Source organism: Engraulis encrasicolus, chromosome 5 (assembly GCF_034702125.1).
Source record: "Engraulis encrasicolus isolate BLACKSEA-1 chromosome 5, IST_EnEncr_1.0, whole genome shotgun sequence".
Taxonomy (NCBI): domain Eukaryota; kingdom Metazoa; phylum Chordata; class Actinopteri; order Clupeiformes; family Engraulidae; genus Engraulis; species Engraulis encrasicolus.
Window position 1 is genome coordinate 40,634,844 of NC_085861.1, and position 24,437 is coordinate 40,659,280.

The 24,437-nt window shown below is 44.3% G+C and overlaps 1 protein-coding gene across 3 annotated transcripts; it reads right to left on the minus strand.

Annotated features, from left to right (window-relative positions):
* Positions 1-486: 486 nt before the first annotated feature.
* On the minus strand, positions 487-23,792 carry phf1 (PHD finger protein 1). 3 transcript variants are annotated; one of them, XM_063199370.1, is made up of 15 exons: positions 23,266-23,792; positions 22,593-22,671; positions 22,308-22,389; positions 20,817-20,903; positions 20,163-20,260; positions 18,965-19,113; positions 18,344-18,439; positions 17,286-17,354; positions 16,421-16,544; positions 15,775-15,842; positions 13,162-13,293; positions 10,224-10,302; positions 7,071-7,186; positions 6,663-6,746; positions 487-2,667 (listed from the first exon to the last, which is right to left on the minus strand). In XM_063199370.1, exons 2-15 carry the CDS (start codon positions 22,668-22,670, stop codon positions 2,400-2,402), a joined length of 1,530 nt encoding a protein of 509 aa, XP_063055440.1. In that variant the 5' UTR covers position 22,671; positions 23,266-23,792; the 3' UTR covers positions 487-2,399. The 3 variants fall into 3 exon arrangements, with proteins under 3 accessions (XP_063055440.1, XP_063055438.1, XP_063055441.1); XM_063199368.1 differs by having other exon boundaries at positions 10,224-10,305; XM_063199371.1 differs by lacking the exon at positions 487-2,667 and adding an exon at positions 2,689-2,991 and having other exon boundaries at positions 10,224-10,305.
* Between the last annotated feature and the right edge of the window lie 645 nt (positions 23,793-24,437).

Consider the following 24,437-nt stretch of genomic DNA (forward strand, 5'->3'; position numbering starts at 1 on the left):
TAGAGATACGACTTTGTCATTGCCATTACGCTAACAACAAACTATTGTAATAACAAGGGCCTTGTCTCCCTCAACCACATTGAGCATTGCTAGGGTTAAGACTTATTTTTTCATCCTTACTGGAACACTAAAATCTCCATCTTGTTATGGCCTGTCAGAAGACTACAATATAGGTTATGAAATTAAAACCTATTTTTTTCCACACACCTCAGCTTGCAGGCACGTTGGAGATTACTCATGTGTCGCTGATCAGATATAATGAATAATGATAATACCGTAAATGTTATTTAAAGCCCCTTTCAAGATACCCAAAGACAATGCACATTTAAAAAAAAAAACCTATAACATCCGCATAAGTACCACTCTGCTTTAACTCTACAAAGTGATATAGTAATTTTCGTGAATGTGATAAAATAAAAGGTGTATAAAATATTATGAAATATTAATATTAAATACATAAATGATGACAATTTGATTACCAGTGAGACCTGTAACATTTTTTTTTATTATTTGTTGATACTCCATGTGTGTCAGTCTATAGTACATGAACAAGTATAAACTCAATCTGATCAAAAGTCAAAGGATACACTAAAGCAAACTTGGACCTGACAACAACTCAAACGAGAGACTACAATGTTCAGGATTAGTTGTCCTTGACACAAAGTTGTAACCCTGACATGTGGTAGATATATACTAGAAAATTCCAACTATGACCTAACAAGCACTTAACAGGTTTATTGTCCATACCATAAACATAAGAAAAACACACAAATACATTCATTACCAATCTCAGAATGTGATGGTTTAGAGGTGATGTTTTAGATCCCAGCTACTGCCATATTCATACTGCAGTGAGCCATGGAGCGGAATCTTCAACCCACCTGCCTTGTGCTTTCCCCATGCTTTTAGTCAAAAGCAAGTCAAACAGTCAAAAGCATAATAGGATTGGTTTCGAGGTTTCAAACCACCACACTTAAGATATCTCAGTTAGTTACTTCTTTACAATAGAGTGAATCAGCGCATGTGGAACTCAGAACGTTTATGTTGATCATGTTTCACTTCTTGGTGCTACAATTCACATCATGCGATGCTTTCTGTGATGGAACATGAAGCGTTGGAGATCCACTACAAACATAAGTACATTATGCTGGCCTTGTTTTACCATCCCTTTGTTCCCCTCTCCCATTCAATTTTTTACACCAAGAACAATCCCATCCCAGAACTCACGTTCCAAACCCTTTATACGAGTGAAATCAGTATAAGGGGATGGTAAAAGCAGGCTATGTTAAGGTATCCTCCAAAAACATTAAAAGGTATTCTGTCTCTGAACATATAAATACTGTATCTGGCGGGATAATCCTGTAGAGGAGCACAGCTGTTTTGACAGCTAGACGCCATACTGGATCAGATTGTGATGGGAAGAAGTACGAGTAATTGCCATCGCAGTGAAAAGATGACTCAGTGACATATTGTTGACACTGGACATACTGTATTCTGTCTCGAATATGCACAGTTCCTGTCAATCTTAAACATCATAAGGATATGCATAGTGTGCCTTCTCTCCGTTTTCTCCACTTAGTTTAAACTCTTGAAGGTAATATTATCTGGCAAAGAAGAAGTGATATGAGAATTCTCCTGATCTGTTTAGGGTCAGCTTACCAAAACAGTGTGTAGAGGTATACAATCCGATGATGAATTATTGTGAAGTAGTGAACCTACAAATATTAATACAAATTAATGCCCTTAATTGTCTTTCTAAAGGCTTCCGTAACCAAAAGGTCTCAAAATAATATACACAGTACACTGATGGAAGGGAAGTAAATCTGGATCAACAGATCTCAAGAAGGCATATTCTAAAGGTATTTGACACTGAAACAAAAGAAAAACAGTAAGGGAATCTCAGCAGAAACCCCCGTGCTAGTTTGTGTTTTTTCCCTTGAAATTAACCTGAATTCAGAGTAACGTTACATGTTCTTGCGCTCAAACTGTGAATTCTGCAAGCAGCCTCGCCAACGTATCTTCCGTTCTGAGTGCCTCTACAACTCTACAACTCTCTCTCTCCCCCTCTCTAGCTCTAGCTGATGTTGCTAATTGTATCTTCTTATCAGTCTCTATTTTCCTTCTGGGCCTCCTCTCTTCGTCCTCTATTTGCCCTTCCTTCCCTCTTTCACTCATTCTCTCTCTCTCTCTCTCTCTCTCTCTCTCTCTCTCTCTCTCTCGCCCTCTCTCTCACACGTACACACACACACACACACACACACACATCACATGCACACAGACACGCACGCAAGCACAACTACACAGACAATCAGGCTCCCATTACTCCCAGACACACACACACACACACACACACACACACACACACACACACACACACACACACACACACTGGAGCTAACTCAGTACATGCCCACATTGCCCCATTCCACGAGGTACTGGACTTTCCCATCGGGAGTGATCCGTCTGGCCAGGATCCTGACGGCCTCCCCGCCTCCCCAGCCCCGTGGCGGAGGGCCCCCTTCCCCCGACATCCCCCCGGGGAAGGAAGTGGTGACGTCGCGCCGGAAGAGCGAGGGACACTGCTCGAACCTCTGGCTCGGCTGGTGGTGGGAGGAAGAGAGGGAGAAGGGAAGGCAGGAAGAAGGGTGTCTGCAGGGGTCCTCCGCACTGAGGAAGGAGGGAGGAAGAATGGAGGAAGGGACAGACACGGAAAACAAAGGATGAAGAGACGGGAAGAAGAAAGAGAAAGAAGGTGTGTACTGTGAACAACTGGATTCTGTTGATATCACTAAAATCAGTGTTTCAATGTTTGAATTTGTTATGGAAATATGAGATAAAATGAACCCAATTCCAATTTTCCTGACGCTGCCTTAAAATCAGACTTTCAAAAATATTAATGAAAACTGTATTTAAATGGCTTTTACATTGTTTTGGAAAAGAGCTCTTCATATAGATGCTGTAATGCCCGTTTCATCTTGAACATGGCGGCGCCTGGGGAGGGAGAGCCAGAGCGGTAAACTTGAATTTCAAACATTCGCGAGTGTTTATCTTTCGGGCTGACAAATGTAAACAAGGTGAGAAATCAATCTTGGGGAACATGTACCAGGGAAAATAGTAAATTTGAAACTTTCCGACGTTTTCCTTTAAATCTCCTGCTTTGTCCTTATCAGAGTACAAACACCACCACTTTTAGACCAAGATCATGTTAGACTGCGCATTATGACAACATTATAGGCCTTTTCTTTATTATTTATTATTTCATTAATATTCCATCATCATATTCTTATTAGTGTTGCATACACAACTTTTTAAAACTTATTTTTTTCTCATTGGCTGTGTCTATTTTTAAGAATTCACCTCATGCCAAAATTGTCAGTTGATGGAGTTCAGAGTTTAGCATACATAACAAAGGTAGAATATATAGATTGTGGATGCAAATGATTTGTATACTTTCAATTGGTTCTGTTCTGCGATTATGTTCTGTTCATGTAGCTGCCTCACTTTGGTTTAGCAGAGCTAATTACTATTGTTACGCTTGAAGAAGTAGAGTAGAAGTAAAGTTGGAGTACATCATTGAAGTCCAGACAACACCTCAGCCCCCTGAAGTAGTAACCCACAGCGCTAGCCTACTTCAGAGCGAGACTCCACCCATGGCTTGTGGTACATATTTAACGACAAAGGTGACAAAATATATCTTAATCCTGTGGTTCAAACACAGCGAAAATAAATCGACATGCACACAAAATCATGATGCAGCTGTGAGTTCGAGTGCGTTCACAATAGGAATCAGAGTCATGAGGTCAGCAAAAAACACATGGCTATCATCCAATCAAAAGGGCTATTTATGATTATCTCATTTATGCTTATGCTTTTCTCAGAAAGTAGAAGTAGAGGTGATAGACAGGTCATCAGCTGGGAAAATTAGGCCTTTCGTCCTACCGCACTTTTCTCTGTGGATTACTGACCAGAAGCCCTATTGGAAGAAATTAAATCATGGGGCCACGTCAATTTTTGCTCAGAATTCAATATGGCCGCCTGTTTCCAAAATCACTTGTTTTCATGCATTATTACATTGTACTATAAGGTGATATTCATGAACGATGAACTACTTTCAGCACTATTCTGTCCTATTTCCTTACATACATGTTTACAAAGGTTGACTAAACTAAAAGAAATGAAAATAAAGTTGGCCACCTTGCAATATCCAAAGGAAAGTGCTGAAAATAATGATTGAAATGCACATACAGAGTCTATGGCTGTGAAAATTAGGCCTAATGTCCTGTCAGCGTTTTCACAGTGGATTACAGACCAGAAGGCCTATTGAAAAAGAGGAAAACTTGGGGCCATCTATGTGCTCCAAAATTCAAAATGTTCTCTGTTTTTCAGAATGGCAGACTTTCACACATTTTTCTCAATACTGTAAGGCCATAATTACCAATAAAGATGACCTATTTTTCAGTTAAATTGTCCTATCACCTTACAGACGTGAGTATAAAGGTTGTCTAGAAAAAGGCATGAATATATATACAGGGGGTGGACAAAATAACTGAGACACCTGTCATTTTAGTGTCATTTAGTTCCTCTTGCGTCCACAGTTAATCCTGTTGGATGTGGTTCATCCTTCTTGGTGGTATGCAGACATCACCTTGGATACTGTGGCTCTTGATACACCACAAAGACTTGCTGTCTCTGTCAAAGATGCAACAGTTACACAGAATTTCTCCTTTTTGAACTCTGACATGTCACCCATAATGTTGTGTGCATTGCAACATTTTGAGCAAAACTTACCCTGCTAATTGAACCTTCACACTTCACTTTACAGGTGCAATGTGCCATTAATGAAGATTGGCCAACAGGCTGGTCCACTTGAGCCATTAAACTTCCAACAATAAAATGAAAGGTGTCTCAGTTATTTCGTCCACCCCCTGTATCTTGCCACTTTGAAATATCCAAAGGAATGTTGTCAAATGACTGAATTTCACAAACACAGTGGACTGCTGAAAAAAGGCATATTGTCCTGCCAAACTGTGTGTGTGTGTGTGTGTGTGTGTGTGTGTGTGTGTGTGTGTGTGTGTGTGTGTGTGTGTGTGTGTGTGTGTGTGTGTGTGTGTGTGCGCGCGCGCGCGCGCGCTTGTGTGTGTGTGCATGCGTTTGTATGTGTGTGTACGTGTGCCTGAGTGCGCTTTTCTCAAGTGTGTGTGGCCAGTGTGCTTCTTTACATACACTGACATAGACACAGTAGACAGGTTGTGTGTGTGTTGGGGGGGGGGGGGGGGGGGGGGCTAATGTGGGGGGGTAGGGAGGGAGACCGAATGATGTGGAGGGAGCGGGGGGGATGAATGAGGGGAATGAGTGGGGGTAGGGGGGCAGAGTGGGGTTGGGGGGGAATGAGTCGGGGTTGAATTAGGAGGTGGGGGGGCAGAATAGTGTGTGGGGAGATGTAGGAAGGGGGAGGTGGAGGAAGAATGAGTCAGGGGGGTTGAGTGTGGGGGGCAGAATAGTGGGGGGTGAGTGAGTGAGGGGTGGAGGGGGCAGAGTAGCATGGGAAGGATGAGTGAGGGGGTTGGGGGGCAGAATAGTGTGTGGGAGGGGATGAGTGAGGGGGTGGAGGAGGCAGAATAGTGTGTGGGGGAAAGACACTGTAGAGCAGGGGAAAGATGAGCGGGGGATACGCGCGCACACCCGCACGCACACTCACCCTTGCTCTATGCAAAAACATGTAGGCCTGAAAAACTTTTGGTCAGAAATCTAATGTGAAAAGTTTGGCAGATCAATAGCCTTTTTAGCAGTCAATTGTGTATGTGTAATTCAATCATTTTCTGACAACAATCCTTAGGATATTGTCTATAGGAAATGTTCATCTTTCTGTTGCCAACCTTTGTACTCACGTCTGTAGATAGGAGATTTCACTGAAAATAGGTTATCTTTATTGATAATTATGGTCTTATAGTATTGAGAAAAATGTATGAAAGTCTGCCATTCTGAAAAACAGTGAACATTTTGAATTTTGGAGCACATTTGAGGTGGCAACCAGCTGGTGAATCTTTTTCAATAGGCCTTCTGGTCTGTAATCCACTGTGAAAACCCTGACAGGACATTAGGCCTAATTTTCGCAGCCATAGACTTTGTATGTGCATTTCAATCATTATTTTCAGCACTTTCCTTTGGATTTTGCAAGGTGGCCAACTTTATTTTCATTTCTGTTAGTTTAGTCAACCTTTGTAAGCATGTATGTAAGGAATTAGGACAGAATAGTGCTGAAAGTAGTTAATCGTTCATGAATATCACTTTATAGTACAATGTAATAATGCATGAAAACAAGTCATTTTGGAAAATGGCGGCCATATTGAATTCTGAGCAAAAATTGACGTGGCCCCATGTTTTAATTTCTTCCAATAGGGCTTCTGGTCAGTAATCCAGAGAGAAAAATGTGATAGGACAAAAGGCCTAATTTTCCCAGCTGATGACCTGTCTATGAGGACCTCTGAAAGTAGCCAAACTACTTTTGCTTTACTATGGGAATCGAGGGTTTCAAGAAACACACATATTTCGCCTTGAAGAAAGTAAATACTACTGAAGAGAATTTGTAGTTAAATGCTAATCCGTGAAGTAGTTTGAGAAACACACTCCTGGCCTGTATGTCATATGATATGGATCTTTACCTGTAGTGGTGCAGAGCTCTGGATATTGGCTGAGTGCCGTTGTAGGAGGGATGGTAGAGCGCAAACATTCTCTTGGGAGGGGATCTATAGACAGAACAAAAATAATAATAACAATTAATCAAGAATGGATAATACTGGATGTGTACAGCATTCATTTATAATATACATGCATAAATCTTTACAGTACATACACCTTGAACACATATTGTAACTTTCCAGGATTGTATGAAATGTGCTTTACACTTATAAAAATATATATTCAGTATATTCTAAAAAACACATCCATTGGCAGCTACTCAGAAATTCCATTTTCTAGGTTTTTTTTTCTCGCCCTCGCTGCACTAACATGTAAAGAGGAAGGCAGCTGGGGAGGGTATTTCATGTAATTTCATGCTCCGAGCAACTCACCCCAACGTCAACTCCTCCTCGGATTTCCTAGAGTTGTAGAGGTTGGTCCCCCCTACATAACCATGGCAACATGGCACCAGATCTATGGGGTTGGCTGCCGCTCCTTGCGGACAAGGCTGAGTGGAAACAGGGGGGAGGAGGAGAGGGAAAGAGTCAGCCAACAACGCCTGTCCTACCATCATCACCAGCTGATGCTGAATTCATCGCCCAGCTATCAGTGTGTGTGTGTGTGTGTGTGTGTGTGTGTGTGTGTGTGTGTGTGTGTGTGTGTGTGTGTGTGTGTGTGTGTGTGTGTGTGTCTGTCTGTGTGTTTGTTTGAAGTTTCCAAAATTGCTGTTTTTTCCTGACTTTCTGACCAACTGTGTAATGCACAAAACTCTGATTATTGTATGCATCTGGACATTTGAAAAAATTTGAAATATGTACATCCCATGATAAGTCTTAATTTGTCTACACACTCAAGATGAGTAAACCCCACTTCTTTTTAATAATCCTACACCCAAATAACTATATGACGTGCTCTGTCATGACATGTGTACATGATACGTAAATGTGATCATGTGTGTATAAATGTAGCATGAGAGAGAGAGAGAGAGATAGAGAGAGCAAGAGAGAGTTGGGGAGTTGTACTGCATTTGGGTGTACCTCTCCCTGACATACTGTACTATAGTGTGCCATCAGGACAGATTGTGTGCAGGGTAAAGCGTTGGGCAGGAGACAGATTTCAGCACTCCACCTCACCAGTCCCCTCACTACTCCCAAATCAGTGCCTCACTTCACTGCCTGTTTTTACTCTCTCTCTCTCTCTCTCTCTCTCTCTCTCTCTCTCTCTCTCTCTCTCTCTCTCTCTCTCCCTCTCTCATGTAAATCAGGCATGGCAGGGTGATATGTGGCATGAGGGGCTGTCACCCTGCTTGAGGCGCGGCTTACAGGAAACCACATTGTTGTGAATGAGAGCTCAGCTGAGAGCACACAGCGCACGGCAGGCAGCAGCAGCAGAGCCCTGGCGAGACACTGAGGCACTGGAAGGCTTTAGAGGCTGAGACAGTGCGGGGCGAGGGGAGAGGAGACACTGAGGCACCGGGAGGCTTTAGAGGATGAGACAGTGCGGGGCGAGGGGAGAGGAGACACTGAGGCACTTTAGAGGCTGAGAGGCAGGACGAGACGAGGGGAGAGGAGATACTGAGGAACTGGAGGCAATACAAGGTGAGGGGATAGGAGAAACTGAGGCACTGGAAGGCTCAGAGAGGGAGAGGCTGTACAAGGTGAGCGGAGGAGAGGCACTGAGGCTGGAGGAGGCAGGATGAGGGGAGGGGAGCAGAGGCACTGAAGAACTGGAGGCAGTACAAGGTGAGGTGAGGGGAGAGGAGACACTGAGGCACTGGAAGGCTTTAGAGGTTAAGAGGCAGCACGAAGCAAGGGGAGAAAAGACAATGACCACTGGAGACAGTACAAGGCTAAGGGAGAGGAGACACTGAGAATAAAGAGGCAGTACAAAGCGAGGAGAGCTGAGGCACTGGAAGGCTTAGAGGCTAAGAGGTAGTGCAAGGCAAGCAGCGGAGAGGCACTGAGGCTGGAGGAGGCAGTATGTGGCTGAGAGGCAGCACAAGACGAGGGGAGCGGAGGCACCGAGAGGCACAGGCACTGGAGTACGAGGCAAGGGGGCGAGGGGGCGGGGGGTGACGGGAGGTGAGGCAAAGGGAGGGGAAGGGAGCAGAGGCAAGCTGTTGCTGAGCTCCATAGTCCCTGTTGTTGTTCTGGCTGACAGGCTTCTCCATGGCCATCATTCACCCTCTCATCTCCCCCAGGGACACAGTCATCACTATAACATGGCTACCAAGGACTCTCTCTCTCTCCCTCTCTCTCTCCCTGTGTGTGTGTGTGTGTGTGTGTGTGTGTGTGTGTGTGTGTGTGTGTGTGTGTGTGTGTGTGTGTGTGTGTGTGTGTGTGTGGGTGAGTTCGTCTGGCATTACAGACATACCCTCTAATGTATGTGTTGATGTGCAGATGCATGTGCATGTGTCTATGCATATGTATGCGTCTCCATCTATCTGTGCCCGACTGCCTGTGGGTGTGCATGCATATTTCTATGTGTGTGTGTCAGTGTGTGTGTGTGTGTGTATATGTGTGTGTGTGTGTATGTGTGCGTGCGTGCACATCCATGTGTACGTGTCCGTGTGCACGTGTCTATGTGTATATGAGTGTGTATCTCTGTACGCTGCCTGCACACGTGAGGGGGGTGGGGGGGTTTCTACAGTATGTGTGCTTGGTCCCGTGCATACAATAAGTGTCTGTGTGCGCGCCCGTCTCGACACTCAAGAGGGGCGCTACCGCTTTAAAATCTCTGTGCTCCATCTACGCCTGCTGCTGTCAAACAGCCAGTGCCACCTGGCCAAACTGTAATCGACTGCAAAGTGCACTTGGCAGCGGGCCCAGAATGTGCATTGGGCCATACCGTCTTCTCCCCCTTTGCCTCTCTACACACATCCCCTCATGCACCCACTTTTATCACTACACAAGCTCTGCGCTCCTCCCCGACACAAGACAGCCTAGGGATGTTACACGAGCTGGAAGGATAACCGGAGAGACACTAACCCAGCTGACTGCTGACTGCGTGTGTGTGTGTGTGTGTGTGTGTGTGTGTGCGTGTGCGTGTGTTTGGAGGGGAAAAGCTGTGCTAAGTATTTTTTTGAGGGGAAAAAGTAAGCAAGTACAGAAAAAACTGAACAAAGTCGCACAGCACAGGGATTTGTCTATGTGTGCATAAATACTCACACAGTCTGTGCATGAATGTGAATTGTGTGTGTATATGTATTTGAGTACTTCAGAAGCTCATTCAGCTTTTTGCATGTTTACACTTCTGGTCACGTTGATCTGTATGTTTTCTGACTGTGTCTGTGTGCCTTCACGTTTCTTGAATGCGTCTGAGTGAATGTGCAGACATCTTTTGTGTGGAGGTGGAGGTGAAATGAAATGAGTTAATTTCTGCTTGGACATTTGTCTGTATGCGAGTTTGTGTATGAATGTGGACTTTTGTCGTATACTTGCCTGTGTACATTGTGCGTGTGTGTGTGTGTGTGTGTGTGTGTGTGTGTGTGTATGTATGTGTGTGTGTGCCTGTGTGTGTCATTGACAGAGCAGAAAGCCACTGACCTGCGTCTCCATGATACGCCTCTTGGACTTGCGGGACTCCTGTCCGGGCGCTCTCCTCTGGCATGGCAGTGACAAGGGGCTGCTATGCGGTGCGGTGCAGAGTCACAGAGAAGACATGCAGGAATGCAAAGAGGAGAGAAAGACACACACACACACACACACACACACACACACACACACACACACACACACACACACACGCACACGCACACACACACATGAAAACGGACAGATCTCTTCTATAAAGACTGAAGAAGGATGTGTGTGGGTGTTTGGATGTGTGTGTGTGTGTGTGTGTGTGTGTGTGTGTGTGTGTGTGTGTGTGTGTGTGTGTGTGTGTGTGTGTGTGTGTGTGTGTGTGTGCTCCCTCAGTCACTCAACGACCCTCAACTCACCTTCCCTACCCCTTTATACACATCAAACGCAAATAAAGCATCTGTTCTACTTGGCCGCCGCCGCTCGGAATACTGATCGAGAGAAGCTGAGGTCATATTTATATCCGCGGGGGAAAACCAAACCTGCATCACCACTGTGACAGGAGACCTGTGAGGCGCTAGGTTTACACTACGTCGCTACTAGCATACCGTTTGCTAGGGGTTGGTGACCACCTGGGGTGTCACGCTGAGTAGTTTTCAAAAAAAAGAAAGAAAAAAATAAAACGTCTGAATTGCGGAAGTGAGATAAGCCAACAAAATAAATGTAAAGTAAAGTAAACAGACATGCAATGTAATACATATGTGGCGATTTGATTCGATATTGATTTCTTAGGCCAGCGATTTGATTATTTTCGATACATAAAAATGCTCCTCGATTCAAATCAATGGTTCAAATCTCTTACTTTACAGTCTTGGCTTATGTGTGAAATGTAAAAGAAATAAATGAACAAAAGCTGAACTATCTGCATGCATTTTACAGTCAGTATTATTGCTGCAAGGGCAAAACAAAATGCCTCACAAAATGAGTGCAATAATAACAAAAATCAAACCCCTTAATACACACCATACCTCCTGTGGTACTATTTAATGGTCATTGAATAGTTAACAAACCATAGTACTACACTACTATGACATAACACAGGGCCTTTAGTAATGCACTACGACTTGGTCGCTGCCATTCTGGTAACAGCAAATGTATAACAGCATGTCTTAACGGGTAAATCGATTAATAACGATTCTCTTGTGGACGAATCAATTAATTGAATCGCTGTCTGCAGGATCGATGCATCGATAAAAATCAATTATTATTTACACCCCTAATGAACATGTAAACAGACATACGTATACTGTATATTGTGTCACTTTCCCTTATAAAGTACACCAACAAAACCAACACATCATCTGTCATATGCCCCAACAGAGGAATAACAGTTCACAATGGCCAAGACGTGCAAACTTGGATGACTCTTATCGTTTCTTCATTAAGCCTTTTTGGAAGTTGTTTTAACTTAATGGACTGCGCATGCTAAGAGTCCTGCATTTGATTAGGCTAATGCTTTGAGTTAATTACAAAATGCAGGGCTATTTGTTTTGTTTTATTGCTCTAACCCCACTGTACCATTTATTATGTCTTGTCAACAGTTACTATGGCTTTGTTCTGACTAAATTCACTCGTTGAAACACAATGTGTGCTTTTAGTGATGTATTGTTTTTGTAAAACGTATGCTATTATATTGCTATTTCTAAACATTATGTTCAATAGTAGTTGTACAAAGCCAGCATTGTGTAGCATTATCACTAGCATTAATTCATCTGAGAACAATGGCTGGCAGGAAAGTGCAGTCACACACACACACACACACACACACACACACACACACACACACACACACACACACACACACACACACACACACACACACACACACACACACACACACACTCTCTCTCTCTCTCTCTCTCTCTCTCTCACACACACACTCGCACACGCACACACACACACACACACACACACACACACACACTCGCACGCGCACACACACACACACACACACACACACACACACACACACACTGCCCTTAAAAGTCCCTGTTATGATTCAAGTGTAATTGAGTTTCAGCAAGACTTCATCCTTTACATAATAGCCACACGACTCCTGGAAGTACAGTACTCATAGGCTTGTAAATGCCAACACAGTCTGCAAATGCAGTAGACAGCAGCTACTCAGCACAGGCTTGGACAAACAATTTGCCGTCTGATCAAGCTGCATCAGTGCAGGAGGGTCAGTGAGCGCCAACAGGCTACCAATGGGGTACGTAGGTGGGGACACTCACGTGAGCTCATTAGGCACAATGGCTTGCACTTTTATCGACGTTAAAGCACTAAACGAGAAAGCACTAAATGGTGTGATATCTAGATTTTGTTCATCTCGGTTTTACCTAGACTTCTGGAAAACGACGACTCGTGATCTAATAATGTCAAGTGGGTGTGTTTACGTATTATACAAATATCCACTATTTGTGGTGTGTGTGTGTGTGTCTGTGTGTGTGTGCGTGCTCGCGCACGTACATATGCAGGTGTGCTCGTGTGCCTGTACATTTCATGTCTTTACATTTCAAAGCATTGTAACAGCTGCCACTAAAAACGTGCTTCACAGAACCCATGTCTGTGTGTGCGTGTGTGTGTGCATGTGTGTGCATGTGAGTGTACTGTACGTGTGTGTGTCTATGTGTGTGTGAGTGTGTGTGTGTGTGTGTGCGCATGTGCGCGTACGTGTGCATGTGAGTGTACCGTACGTGTGTGTGTGTGAGCGAGAGAGAGAGAGAGAGAGAGAGAGAGACAGAGAGAGAGAGAGTCTGTCTGAGTGCAGGAGATGTATTGGCCATTAGCGGGCTAGAGTGGCAATGGGCCGGTGGTGTAATGGGAGGTGAGGCGAGGTGTGCGGTATGGCTGTGTGGCTGTGAGGGCTGTGAGGGCGGTGAGGCGGGCTCCTTGGTCTGACCTTTTCCTGTGTGTGATGTTGATGGGAGGCTCTGTGATGAGCGGCGTCGCGTCCGACACCAGAGGGGGAGGCGCCCGCACCTGCAGCCCGAACAGACACTTCTTCTTCTTGATCTCTTTCCCCGAGACAAACCTGCCACCACACACACACACAGAGGAGAGGAGAGGAGAGGAGAGGAGAGGAGGTTCAGCCTTGATTAGGACAATTCTCTCACAACTCACAATGGGTGCAATTGGTACCATGAACAAAAGCAAAACCCTATGCTCAAAGCAGATTTTTAATACCAAACAGACAATTCTTCTTGATCACTCTGCACACAAATCTGTCACCTCGCAGGAGGGGAGTAGAGGAGGGTAGTGCAAGGTTAAGAGAATTCTCTCCCATTGACTTGCATGAGTTGTTTTCCCCCACAAATGGGCGTAACGCACATGGAAAACGTCACGCCGTTCATGAGTATGCCAGTGGTTTTCAAAGTGGCGGCCGGGGACGCCTGGGGAGCCACGAGGAGGTGCTCTGTGTGCAATAGTCATCATGAACAAAAACAAAGCCCTGTTCTGTCAGGTCCATTACAGCCAAGAAACACAAGACAAGAAATTCTGAATGCAATTCCCTTATTAAATAGTTATTAATTAGATTTGGCGGTTCAGAGGAGTCCCCTGGATTTCCATGAGCACCAAGGAAAGCAGAGATTCATGGGACAGCAGTAGCAAAGGGAAACAACCCAATTTAAGATGATGAGAGCAAACAATTCCCTATATACAGAGCAGGAAACATGATAAGGAATAGCCAATTCAAGTGTAAAGGTCATCCGACCTTCATCAGGTCTTTACACTGCAAGGTTAAGAAAATCCTCTCCTAAATGATCATGCGTGCAATTGTCATCATGAACATTAACAAACCCCTATTCTTGAAGCAGATCTTTGACCCCAAACAGACATCTGCTTGAGAGCATCCTCTTAACTCTTTGCCTGACACAAACCTGCCACCACACAGGGAGGATGGAGGGGGAGGGGGAGCAGAAGTTAAAAAGTTCTCTCCTAGTGTGTAGTGAGCCATTATGATGTGCACACTGCACAACTGTCTTGATGAACAATCAAACCTCTTGAAGCAGAGACAGAGAAAGTAAATTGATTATGATTTGACAAAGAATTGGTCTCATAAATGTAAAAAAAAAAGTAATGTGTGCTGCCGCCTTGGCCAGGGCTCACTTGGAAAAGAGAATTTTATTCTCAATGTGATTTTATTTCCCTGGTTAAATAAAGGTAAAATAATAAAAAAAAAATACTGAGTTGTTTTGCCACCAATCCAGGAACTCAAGAAATATCTTATTTCAGGAGGTGTTATAAAATGATTTCACAATCTGAACTGACTTGAAGCTCTACTGTCATTACAAACACGTGCTTAATATCCATGCACTGTTTCAGTGGAGATTTATAATCACTGTAAGCTGCTGTCAATGGGTTGTGCATAAGAAGGCGCAAAGAGGTAAACGGTAAAGGACTGTCACAAAAGAGATCAAGGTGACCTGACTATGATCTGAGGTATAAATGGTGCAATCATAACAATCAAAACAAAAACATCTTGAGTACCAATGCACTATTTCAATCGACATTTGCAACATGACTGCTGTTACAATATATGGGTTCTAAATTTTTGTTTTCTCCTGACTGCGCGAAACTAGCTGCGCACAACTCAACCTCTGATTGTTGGAAACCGCTATCGGTCAAAATAACACCATGTTTACAAACAAACAAAAAAACATCTGTACACACTTCCAACGGGGTGTAAATCACAGCCTTCATGACGATACGATACGGTGTCGATTTCTTAAATCAGGGATTCGATTTTTTTCGATACTTAAGAATTCCCCACGATACGATGCAATTTGGTTCGATTCGATTTTTTCCAATTACTTTTCCACTACTATTGTGTTATGGAGCTAGGGCATTGCACAGGGGCCAGCGATTCGATTCTTTTCGATTCTTAAGAATGCCCCACGATACGATTCGATTAAATCGCCGGCCGATACTTCCGATACATCGATTCATTTCGATTTTATTCACATCCCTAGGTACGCTGTATGAACCATTACAAAGACTTCAATATCATAGTACTGCACTACTACAGCATTATTCAGCATCTTTAGTAACACACTATGACTTAGTCATGGCCAATCTAGTTACAGAAAAAAAATGAACAGGGGCCTTGTTCAACGGCTTTAAAAGTTTAGGAAAACTTACTTTTCACAGAATGCACTCAAAATCTGCTGCACTCCATTAAGTTATCCACAGCACATTAGACAAGCCAGGAACACAAGTCATTATCAAAGGCTAACGATGCACAGGCAGACAGGCTGCTCTCAGATGGGCTGCACCTCATCCATTTAGCATCCTCCTATGCAACTGTCCATGTCCATGTGGCTTGTGTGGCATGCATGCCGCAGGGTAGGAGAGAGAGAGAGAGAGAGAGAGAGAGAGAGAGAGAGAGAGAGAGAGAGAGGGAGAGAGAGAGAGAGAGAGAGAGAGAGGGAGAGGGAGGGAGGGAGAGAGAGAGAGGGGGGGCTGCCAGTGGCATGCATGTTAATTACTGCTGTCACATCACATCCTCTCTCACCTGTCTTTATGGGAGTTTAGAGCGTTGAGCAGATTGTGGCATCGATCCTGCCTCGGCGTGTCAGAGAGCTGAGCGGCGACAGAGAGACAGAGAGACAGAGAGAGAGAGAGAGAGAGAGAGAGAGAGAGAGAGAGAGAGAGAGAGAGAGAGAGAGAGAGAGAGAGAGAGGAGTGTGTTGATTTTACAATCAGTGCGAGGAATCACTTTCACAAAAACACAAGACATTCATTTTTTTGTGCTTAACCAAAGACATAAAAACTGATAAAGTCTCCAGACATCTTTTTTTGTCCCACTGCCCATGCCCGCCAAGAGCAACTATAAAGCCAAGCTCACAAAACACACACACACACACACACACACACACACACACACACACACACACACACACACACACACACACACACACACACACACACACACACACACACACACACACACACACACACACACACCACTGTCCACCTCTGTGAGTGTGTAGTAATTGCAAGTGGGATTTAAAAACATTACAGTTTCCGTGTGCTTTGACAGCACTGTAATTTCAGCCAGTAAAAAAGGGCATTAAACCCTAGTCAGTCAGTATGATTTGCATTACAATAAATACATAAATAAATAAAGAAATAAAATAAAATAAAGCTGAGCACCACACCTCTCCCAGCAGCAGGGATTCCCAGTTCTCGTTGGTGAAAGACAGGATTTCATGGTCAAAATCAAAGTACTTCCTCTTGCAGCACAGGGAGAGGTGATAGAGGACCAAGTGGGCCAAATCCACCCTGACAGGGACAACAATAGGAGCATCACAATAAAAAGAGATTAGATTAGATTCAACAATAGGAGCATCAAAATAAAAAGAGATTAGATTAGATTAAACTTTATTGTCATTATGCATGTATAAATACAGGTAATGAAAATGCTGCTCAGCATCTAATCAGACAGCACAGAAAGCAGAAGTGCAATGTATGCAGGTTATATGCAGTGTTATACACTTAAACGTTTGGCTCATATATTTAATTTATTCTCTTTATGCTTTATTGGATATGTATTGTATTAAATGTGTGTGTTATATGTGAAAGTAATTTATCAAGAGACAGTTTACTTTCTATCTTCATAACATAAAAAAATCAGTCCACTTGATGCTAAATCTGAGACTATTCAATATGTCCAGTTTCAAAATGAATCATTCAGTCGACAGCTAAAACATGTCCACAAAAATAAATACAGTAGAAATGAATTCTATTGATTTAAAGTGGTGTTATTTGAAGGAAATGTGATGAATGCTTCCAGAGCCTGGGTATTTCAGACAAAGTCTGCGGTCCAGACTCCATGCCATATGGTAGGTTACCTTGCGCAGGAAAAAAAACTTTCCAAACTGTCTGACGAATTTATTTCTGGTTTCCTCTTTGAGGTGAATAATACATCCTAATTTCACATTCTGCTGCACTTTTCTGGCTTTGCATACAGTACTTTTAGAAAAAAAAATCCCTTTCAGTCTGCCTGACTTCTTGTGACCTTACCAGTTCATAGGTAGCCTCTGGATTGTCTCTGGTCCGCTTGTGCAAACTGAACACTGAAACCGATAAAACCTTCATAAAAAAACAAACAAACAAACAAAAGGATATAATAAGAAAAAAAACACAAGAAACAAGATTCATAATTTATTATTACTTTTCCAAAACAACAATGTGAAAATCACACACATTCAAAACTAAACGGCCCTTATTTTTTTGGTGTGATTTAAACATGGCACGTGAGATTCCATATTTCACATAGACTAACTATGCATCTCCCAGTGACAGACCAGCTTTACGAGCTATGGCAAGTGCCAGGTATACGTCAGCCTTAGACAGCAATGTGATTCTGCTCGTGATTGCATATCTATTGCTTCACAGGGACCCTCTTTTCCTCTCTCTCTCTCTGTCTCCCTTTTCTCGCTCTTTTCCTTCGCTCACTTTCTCTTGCACTCTCACTTCCCTGCCATTCTCCTGCTCTCTCGTCTCCAAAAGAGAAGGAGCTGATGCAACACTGTATATGACCAATGGAAATATACGTGTGGAGCGCTGAGAAGCAGCGTGTAGCCACTCTTACTAAAAAGAGTCACATTTTCACTGTTTTTCAATAGACAGGGAGAGAGAGAGAGAGAAGAAAAGAAAAAAAAAGAAAGAGAGAGAGAGAGAGAGAGAGAGAGAGAGAGAGAGAGAGAGAGAGAGAGAGAGATGGTGTATCCGAATCATAGAGAAGGAGGCAGAGAGAGGAAGAGAGAGTGTGTATTGTGAAAGACAGACAGAGAGAGAGAGAGAGAGAGAGAGAGAGAGAGAGAGAGAGAGAGAGGCAGTGAGCGTGAGAGAGAGAGACATGACAACAGAATGGAAGGAGAGGGAGAGAGAAAGAAAGGCAGCGAGATCAAAGCTGCCTGGCTGAGCCATTTGTCCCTGAATTAAAAATGCACAGCCATGGCTAATTTTAAACACTGTCTATCAAATGATGACCTTGACGCCACAAGTCTACAACAATATGCGTAATAATGGTGCAATACGATCCCGTCTCTCACCACCTCGCTCGCTCGCTCTCTCACCTGTCTCCGTACAGCAGGGGTTTGGTCAAGCACTGTGTGCACGCCTCGTGAAACCACTGGCCACAGCTGCCACACTGCAGCATCTTCAGGTTCCATCTAAACACACACACACACACACACACACACACACACACACACACACACACACACACACACACACACACACACACACACACACACAAATACAGTACAAGCATATGAGTATGCGCATGTGCACACACTAGGGCTGTAACGATACACTCAACTCACAATTCGGTTTGTATCACAATTTCTCGGTTCGATACAATATCGCTACAGCCCTAGCACACATGCCCACTGGGAAACCCACAGGGAAACATTAACAAACAAAGACAAGCTGGTTAATACCCCTATAATAAGCTGCATGACAGTCGAAGGGAAAAGGCTTTGAGGAAGCAAAGGCTGTCTTTCTGAACTGGTGAAAACCTGATACCATTACTCCTACCATGTACAAGGCTGCAATTTCAACACTTCAACACTTAACTATGCAGCAAGATGTACACACTAAACAAGGCAAGGCCAAAAGAAAAATATTTATAGCACATTCTAATGCAGAATATCAACATGCAATTTCCCCTAAACGCCGCTCCAGGGCAGACTTACTCTCCAGGCCCGGCGCAGTAGCAGTAACACTGCTGCTGATTGGTCAGGTGCTGCGGGTCCCAGTCCAGAGACGACAGCTGATAGGGCAGCCGCAGCTTCATGAACTGCATGAGTCGGGCGAAGCGGCCGCGCTTCAAGGCACCCCCTCTCTGTGGCACGAGACATGACAAGATCACAGAAAAATCACAAAGACTAAACAAACAACAAACACACACCCTCAGTCTCTCTCTCTCTCTCACCCACACACAAACAGTTGATCATGCTCTCTCTCACACTCATCTCTCTCAGTCACACACACACACACACACACACACACACACACACGACAAACACATCCCTCATCAAAGTCCCATCCTATTCCAACCTGTGTGTGTGTGTGTGTGTGTGTGTGTGTGTGTGTGTGTGTGTGTGTGTGTGTGTGTGTGTGTGTGTGTGTGTGTGTGTGTGTGTGTGTGTGTGCCTCAAAGCCCAATGGCGTGGCCTTCCTGCATATGGCAGAGATTACCTGTGCAGGGAAACATGACAAGGACTGACAGCATGAGGGCCACTAATGCTATTTTAATATGGGCTGGCAGAGAGAGAGAGAGAGAGAGAGAGAGAGAGAGAGAGAGAGAGAGAGAGAGCGAGAGAGCGAGAAGGAGGAAGATGAAGGGAGGGTGAAATAGAACGAAGAAGGATTGATAGATGCAACACGCATTGGCCTATTTTATTTTTCGCCCATCTTCAGACCTCTCCTGAAACTATCATTCACTCTCTCAGTCTACCTCTCTCTTTCCGTCTCTCTCTCTCTCAGTCTAAAACTCTCATTCACTCACTTCCTCCCTCTTTCTGTCTCTGCAACAGACAAGATTGAAGGGAACACCAAACAAGATCTCGCGTGACTGGAGGAGGACCATCATCTCGCCTCTGCCTTTAATCTGTGGGCAATTAAAGCGCACATCTCCCTCCCATCACCATATACAGCTGTCATGGATGCCATAGTAATCAGGTGGAGATATTGGGAGTGTGTGGTGGTGCGCATGGAGGAAGAGGAAGAGAAGAAGAGAAGAGAGAAAAAAAGAAAAGAAAAGAAAGAAGTGACATGATAGAACGGTTGCAATCCACAGCTGTCCTCCTAGATTTCGCATGGGCTTGCTTGGGAAACGGGGAAGCTTTCACAATGCAATTAGACAAGACAGACAGAGGCAGTGTGACTAACCCTCGTGGCAACTGCGAAAACACACTGGCGACAGATCCAGGAGTCCATGCTGTCAGGCTCGGCCTCCATGGCTGGCGTGTGGCACTGAGGATGGTAACCTGCGAACGGAGGAAGAGACAGAAGCAGGAGGAGACAGAGAGAGCGACTTTCTTTTTAAAAAGAGAGAGAGGGGGGGGCTTTATTGCGTAATAAACATAACATAATTATCACCACCACCCGTATATTACACACTTGGCAGCAAGAGATAGAAAGAGGCAGAGAGAGCGAGAGAGAGAGAGAGAGAGAGAGAGAGAGAGAGAGAGAGAGAGAGAGGGGGATAGAGAGAGAGAGAGAGAGAGAGAGAGAGAGAGAGAGAGAGAGAGAGAGAGAGAGAGAGAGAATGATATAGGGGATAGAGGGAGACAGAGAAAGAAAGAGAGAGGGGACTGCGTTTTTTCAAGTTTTTTGAGCTCAGCCATAAATATTGCAAGCGAAATTTCCAAATCAGATTGAAAATGAACGACAAGACCAGTGGTAAGAGAAAGAGAGAGTGAGAGAGAAAAAGAAACACTCTGTGAGAAGGAAACCAATCCATCTTTTGGAGTTATTACAAACAGTCCTGCATTAGACACCTGAAAACGATCCGCTAGGAATTAGCGTCAATTAGCTCCTCACCATGGCGACACTTGAGACAGTTTAGGAGAGGTTCCTTAAGGGGCGGCCCGTCACAGATGCAGCAAACTTCCTCCACTCCTACAGAGACTACAGTGAAAAACAACAGTGCAGAGAGAAGAATGAGAGAGCAATAGAGGATAAAAGCGATGTGAAGAAAAATAGTGTGTGTGTGTGTGTGTGTGTGTGAGAAAGAGAGCGAGAGAGAGAACACGTAAAATGCGTAATGGAGATAATAACACAAGAGAAGAGGAATGAGAAGGGGATGAGAGAGGTGAAGAGCAGGCAAAAAATCACAGAGGAGAAAGGACAGGATGCAAGACGGAAAGTGGGAAATGGGAGAGTGAGTGAGAGAGAGAGAGCGAGAGAGAGAGAGAGAGAGAGAGAGAGAGAGAGAGAGAGAGAGAGGGAAGGAGATAGGGAGAGACGGCACATTATTTATTTGTTTATTGACTCATATAATTGCCACTTCAATGGTTCTCACATATCGTGCTCTCAGATGTCTGGGCTACTGAAGTGCATATCTGGGGTGTGTTTCGTTTCGAGCACTGCTGAAATGCAACAGCCCCTTTTTTTCACACCCCAGCCTGTCTCCTCCATAAATCAGAGCAGTGATCCCCCAGAACACTATCAACCCAGCTCCTAATGCTGTCAAGACTTCTAATCTATGCGCTGTTTCAAAAGGACCACTAACATCACCCTCTCAGACAGACAGAGGGAGAGAAAGGAGAAAGAGGAAGAGAGACATAGAGAGGGAAAGAGAGAGAGAGAGAGAGAGAGAGAGAGAGAGAGAGAGAGAGAGAGAGAGAGAGAGAGAGAGAGAGAGAGAGAGAGAGAGACAGACAGACAGACAGACAGACAGACAGACAGACAGATAGATGCAGGATGCAGAGAGAGGCAGACAGACAGAATTACTGACACACACACAGAAGTCAGTGAGAGAGACAGTCGGTAAGATGGAGATAGCTAGATAGAAAGAGAGGGGGTGATGACAAAAACTGTGCTTAAATATGCTCTTAAAGAATCTGTCTCTGGACACTGATAGGGGAATCCTTTGCTCAGAACATGTATAACAATCACTGCCATTAAAATGAAATTAAGCAATGAGGCATGAATAGGGTCTCTATCGAATAGGGTCTCTATCGCGTCCGACCAAACCACCGATTTGACGAGGAAGCCCAATGTTTACCCAGCGTGGATATTCACAATTTAGACACTTTGTAAAATAACTAACAATGCACAAAAAAACTGCCCAAAGCTTGAAGTGTTTGCTTCTAGTAAAATTCACTACTGCTCGAATTGCGAGCACAGTTTCCTCTGTTTTGTCTGGCACAGTCGGTGGCCTACATGAACTATACTAGGTGTTTACTTCCCCCATTTCTGAGCACAGAAAGTGGGAGGGACATGCCGTAAAAAAACATGGTCATGCTTTATTATGGTGGGACAGCAAAGAGGGGGTCCAAGCCAGACTCTCTCTCAGGCCGGGAAACTTGCATGAGTGTATGTCTTTTCTCAAGACCCAGAACTCCGAGTTGTCTTCGAAGCGTACCAAGCAGCACTGTTTAACTCCATCCACCTGTGGGGGAGAGAGAGAGAGAGAGAGAGAGAGAGAGAGAGAGAGAGAGAGAGAGAGAGAGAGAGAGAGAGAGAGAGAGAGAGAGAGAGAGAGAGAGAGAGATGAGACCGGCGCTGTGCTGTGGCTGGCTCAGAGACAAGAGAAGTTTTACTGAAATAGACAAAAAAGTGCAGAGGGAGGAAGAAAAAAAGTAGTGCACTCACTCTCTTAACATTGCCCAAGTAGAGTAGCCCATCACTCCATCGCGCTAAAACATCATCTCCCTCATTCACTACCCCCATCCTGCATGTGTGTGTGTGTGTGTGTGAGAGAGAGAGAGAGAGAGAGAGAGAGAGAGAGAGAGAGAGAGAGAGAGAGAGAGAGAGAGAGAAAATAGAGAGTGAGTAAGAATGAAGCAACAGACTTTATACCACTATCACTGAGTAAAGTACGAAGTTTTTCTTCCAACAGTAGGACGGGGAGAGCCCAAAACGCTGCAGGGCCTTATCATATCACTAACACGGGGGCAGAAAGGGTTAAATTCACACTAAGAGCATAGCGACAGTATACAGTACAGTACATTGAGTGACGAGAGTAAGTACACATTAGCACAGATGCAAACAGCCTGTGGTATCATACCTACATGACAAGTACCAAAGCATGATACAATCCAGTGAAATACTGCCAAATTCAAACAATACACGAATCCGTTATTTCCCCTGATGACAGACACGAGCAGATGTCAACTGTTGTGTATGTTTAATGATAGGACGTTACGTCTCGCGCGCAAAAAAATATGCAGACGAATGCACTCCAGAAATTCGCTACACATGATCAAATCCAGAATCAATTAAGCGGCAACACACAGTGACCGAAACGAGATTGACAGAAAGCTACCTGTAAAGTCGAACTCCTCTCCGCTGGGGTCACAGAGATTTCCGTGCAAGCTTGACATGAAATGCCTTTCCCTCCCCTGTTTTCCCCCGTCTCAATTACTGTCCGGTTATGTGTCTGTGTGCAAGAGTGGATGTGTACGTGTGTGTCGGTGCCAAAACGGGTATGTCAGTCAACCCGTCAGTGAAAAGGCGTCTGTCCGTCTGTCTCTCTATCTGTCCGTCCTCCGCGACGTCGTTTCGTCATGTTCCCATCCTTTCCCCTCTATTCTCCTCCTATTGATATCATTAAGCGTGTTTGTCAGGGCAGCATGAGAATCAACCCGCGAGAGACGCCATCATCTCTCCTCGCCTCTCTCTCGACCGACTTGTTGTGACGCAGACATAAAACAGAGAGATCGAGTGGGAGGGAGATAGGGGGGACGGGGAATGAACGGACCGAGAACAACCTCACATCTGTAAATTTGAGCGAGATTTTCATGTGGATTTCGATTCAGGACGCTTTACAGTAGCCCAGTTCACACATGTACGGTAAAGCGACAATGTCTCCCGGCGCTGGTTAATAATTCGCGCGCCTAGCTAATTAAAGAAAGTTGTGCGAGGCGACTGTCTTAATTGGTCCAGCAGAAAGTGCGCCGTGGACTTTTGGAGGAAAGTTTGAAAATGCCTCCTTGCCGCCCAAACCAAGCGAGCGAGCTATTCGGGAAACAGCCTCCCAACCCTGAAAAGTTTCTTGTGCATTCAACCGTTGATGAAATCTGAGCCTAATTATTATATAACCGCACAAACACAGTTTTCACCCCCAAACAAGCAAGCTTAGTCGTCGTCTCGTATGGTTGGCATTTAAATGCCTACACTTTTTCCATGTCTTGGTCTTTTGCCTCGTTCTCTAAAACGTTCTGTACTTCAAAAGTGTAGCTTATGGCACATTACCATAGCCTACCCAAGCTCAATGTTGAATAGGCCTAGAATAGAATAGAATAGAATAGAATAGAATAGAATTGAATAGGCCTATACTGTCATGCCGACATGAAATGTGTCTTTGGTCTCACTGTATAAAACAAATGGGCATTCATTCCATTGCTCAATTATAAAAACATAGATAGATCTGCCTATCCCCACCTATACACGATTCTGATTGCTATGGTTTTGTTACTTACGTAGGCCTACCATTTG

Bases quoted from the DNA above. Each gene is read 5' to 3' on its own strand.
- phf1 (XM_063199368.1), bottom strand. From the start codon at position 22,670: ATGGGGGTAGTGAATGAGGGAGATGATGTTTTAGCGCGATGGAGTGAT. The intron at 7,187-10,223 runs GTCAGTGGCTTT...GTTTCCACTCAG, and splicing joins GGCGTATCATGGAGACGCAG to CCTTGTCCGCAAGGAGCGGC. The intron at 2,668-6,662 runs GTAAAGATCCAT...CTCCTTCCTCAG, and splicing joins AGAGCTCTGCACCACTACAG to TGCGGAGGACCCCTGCAGAC.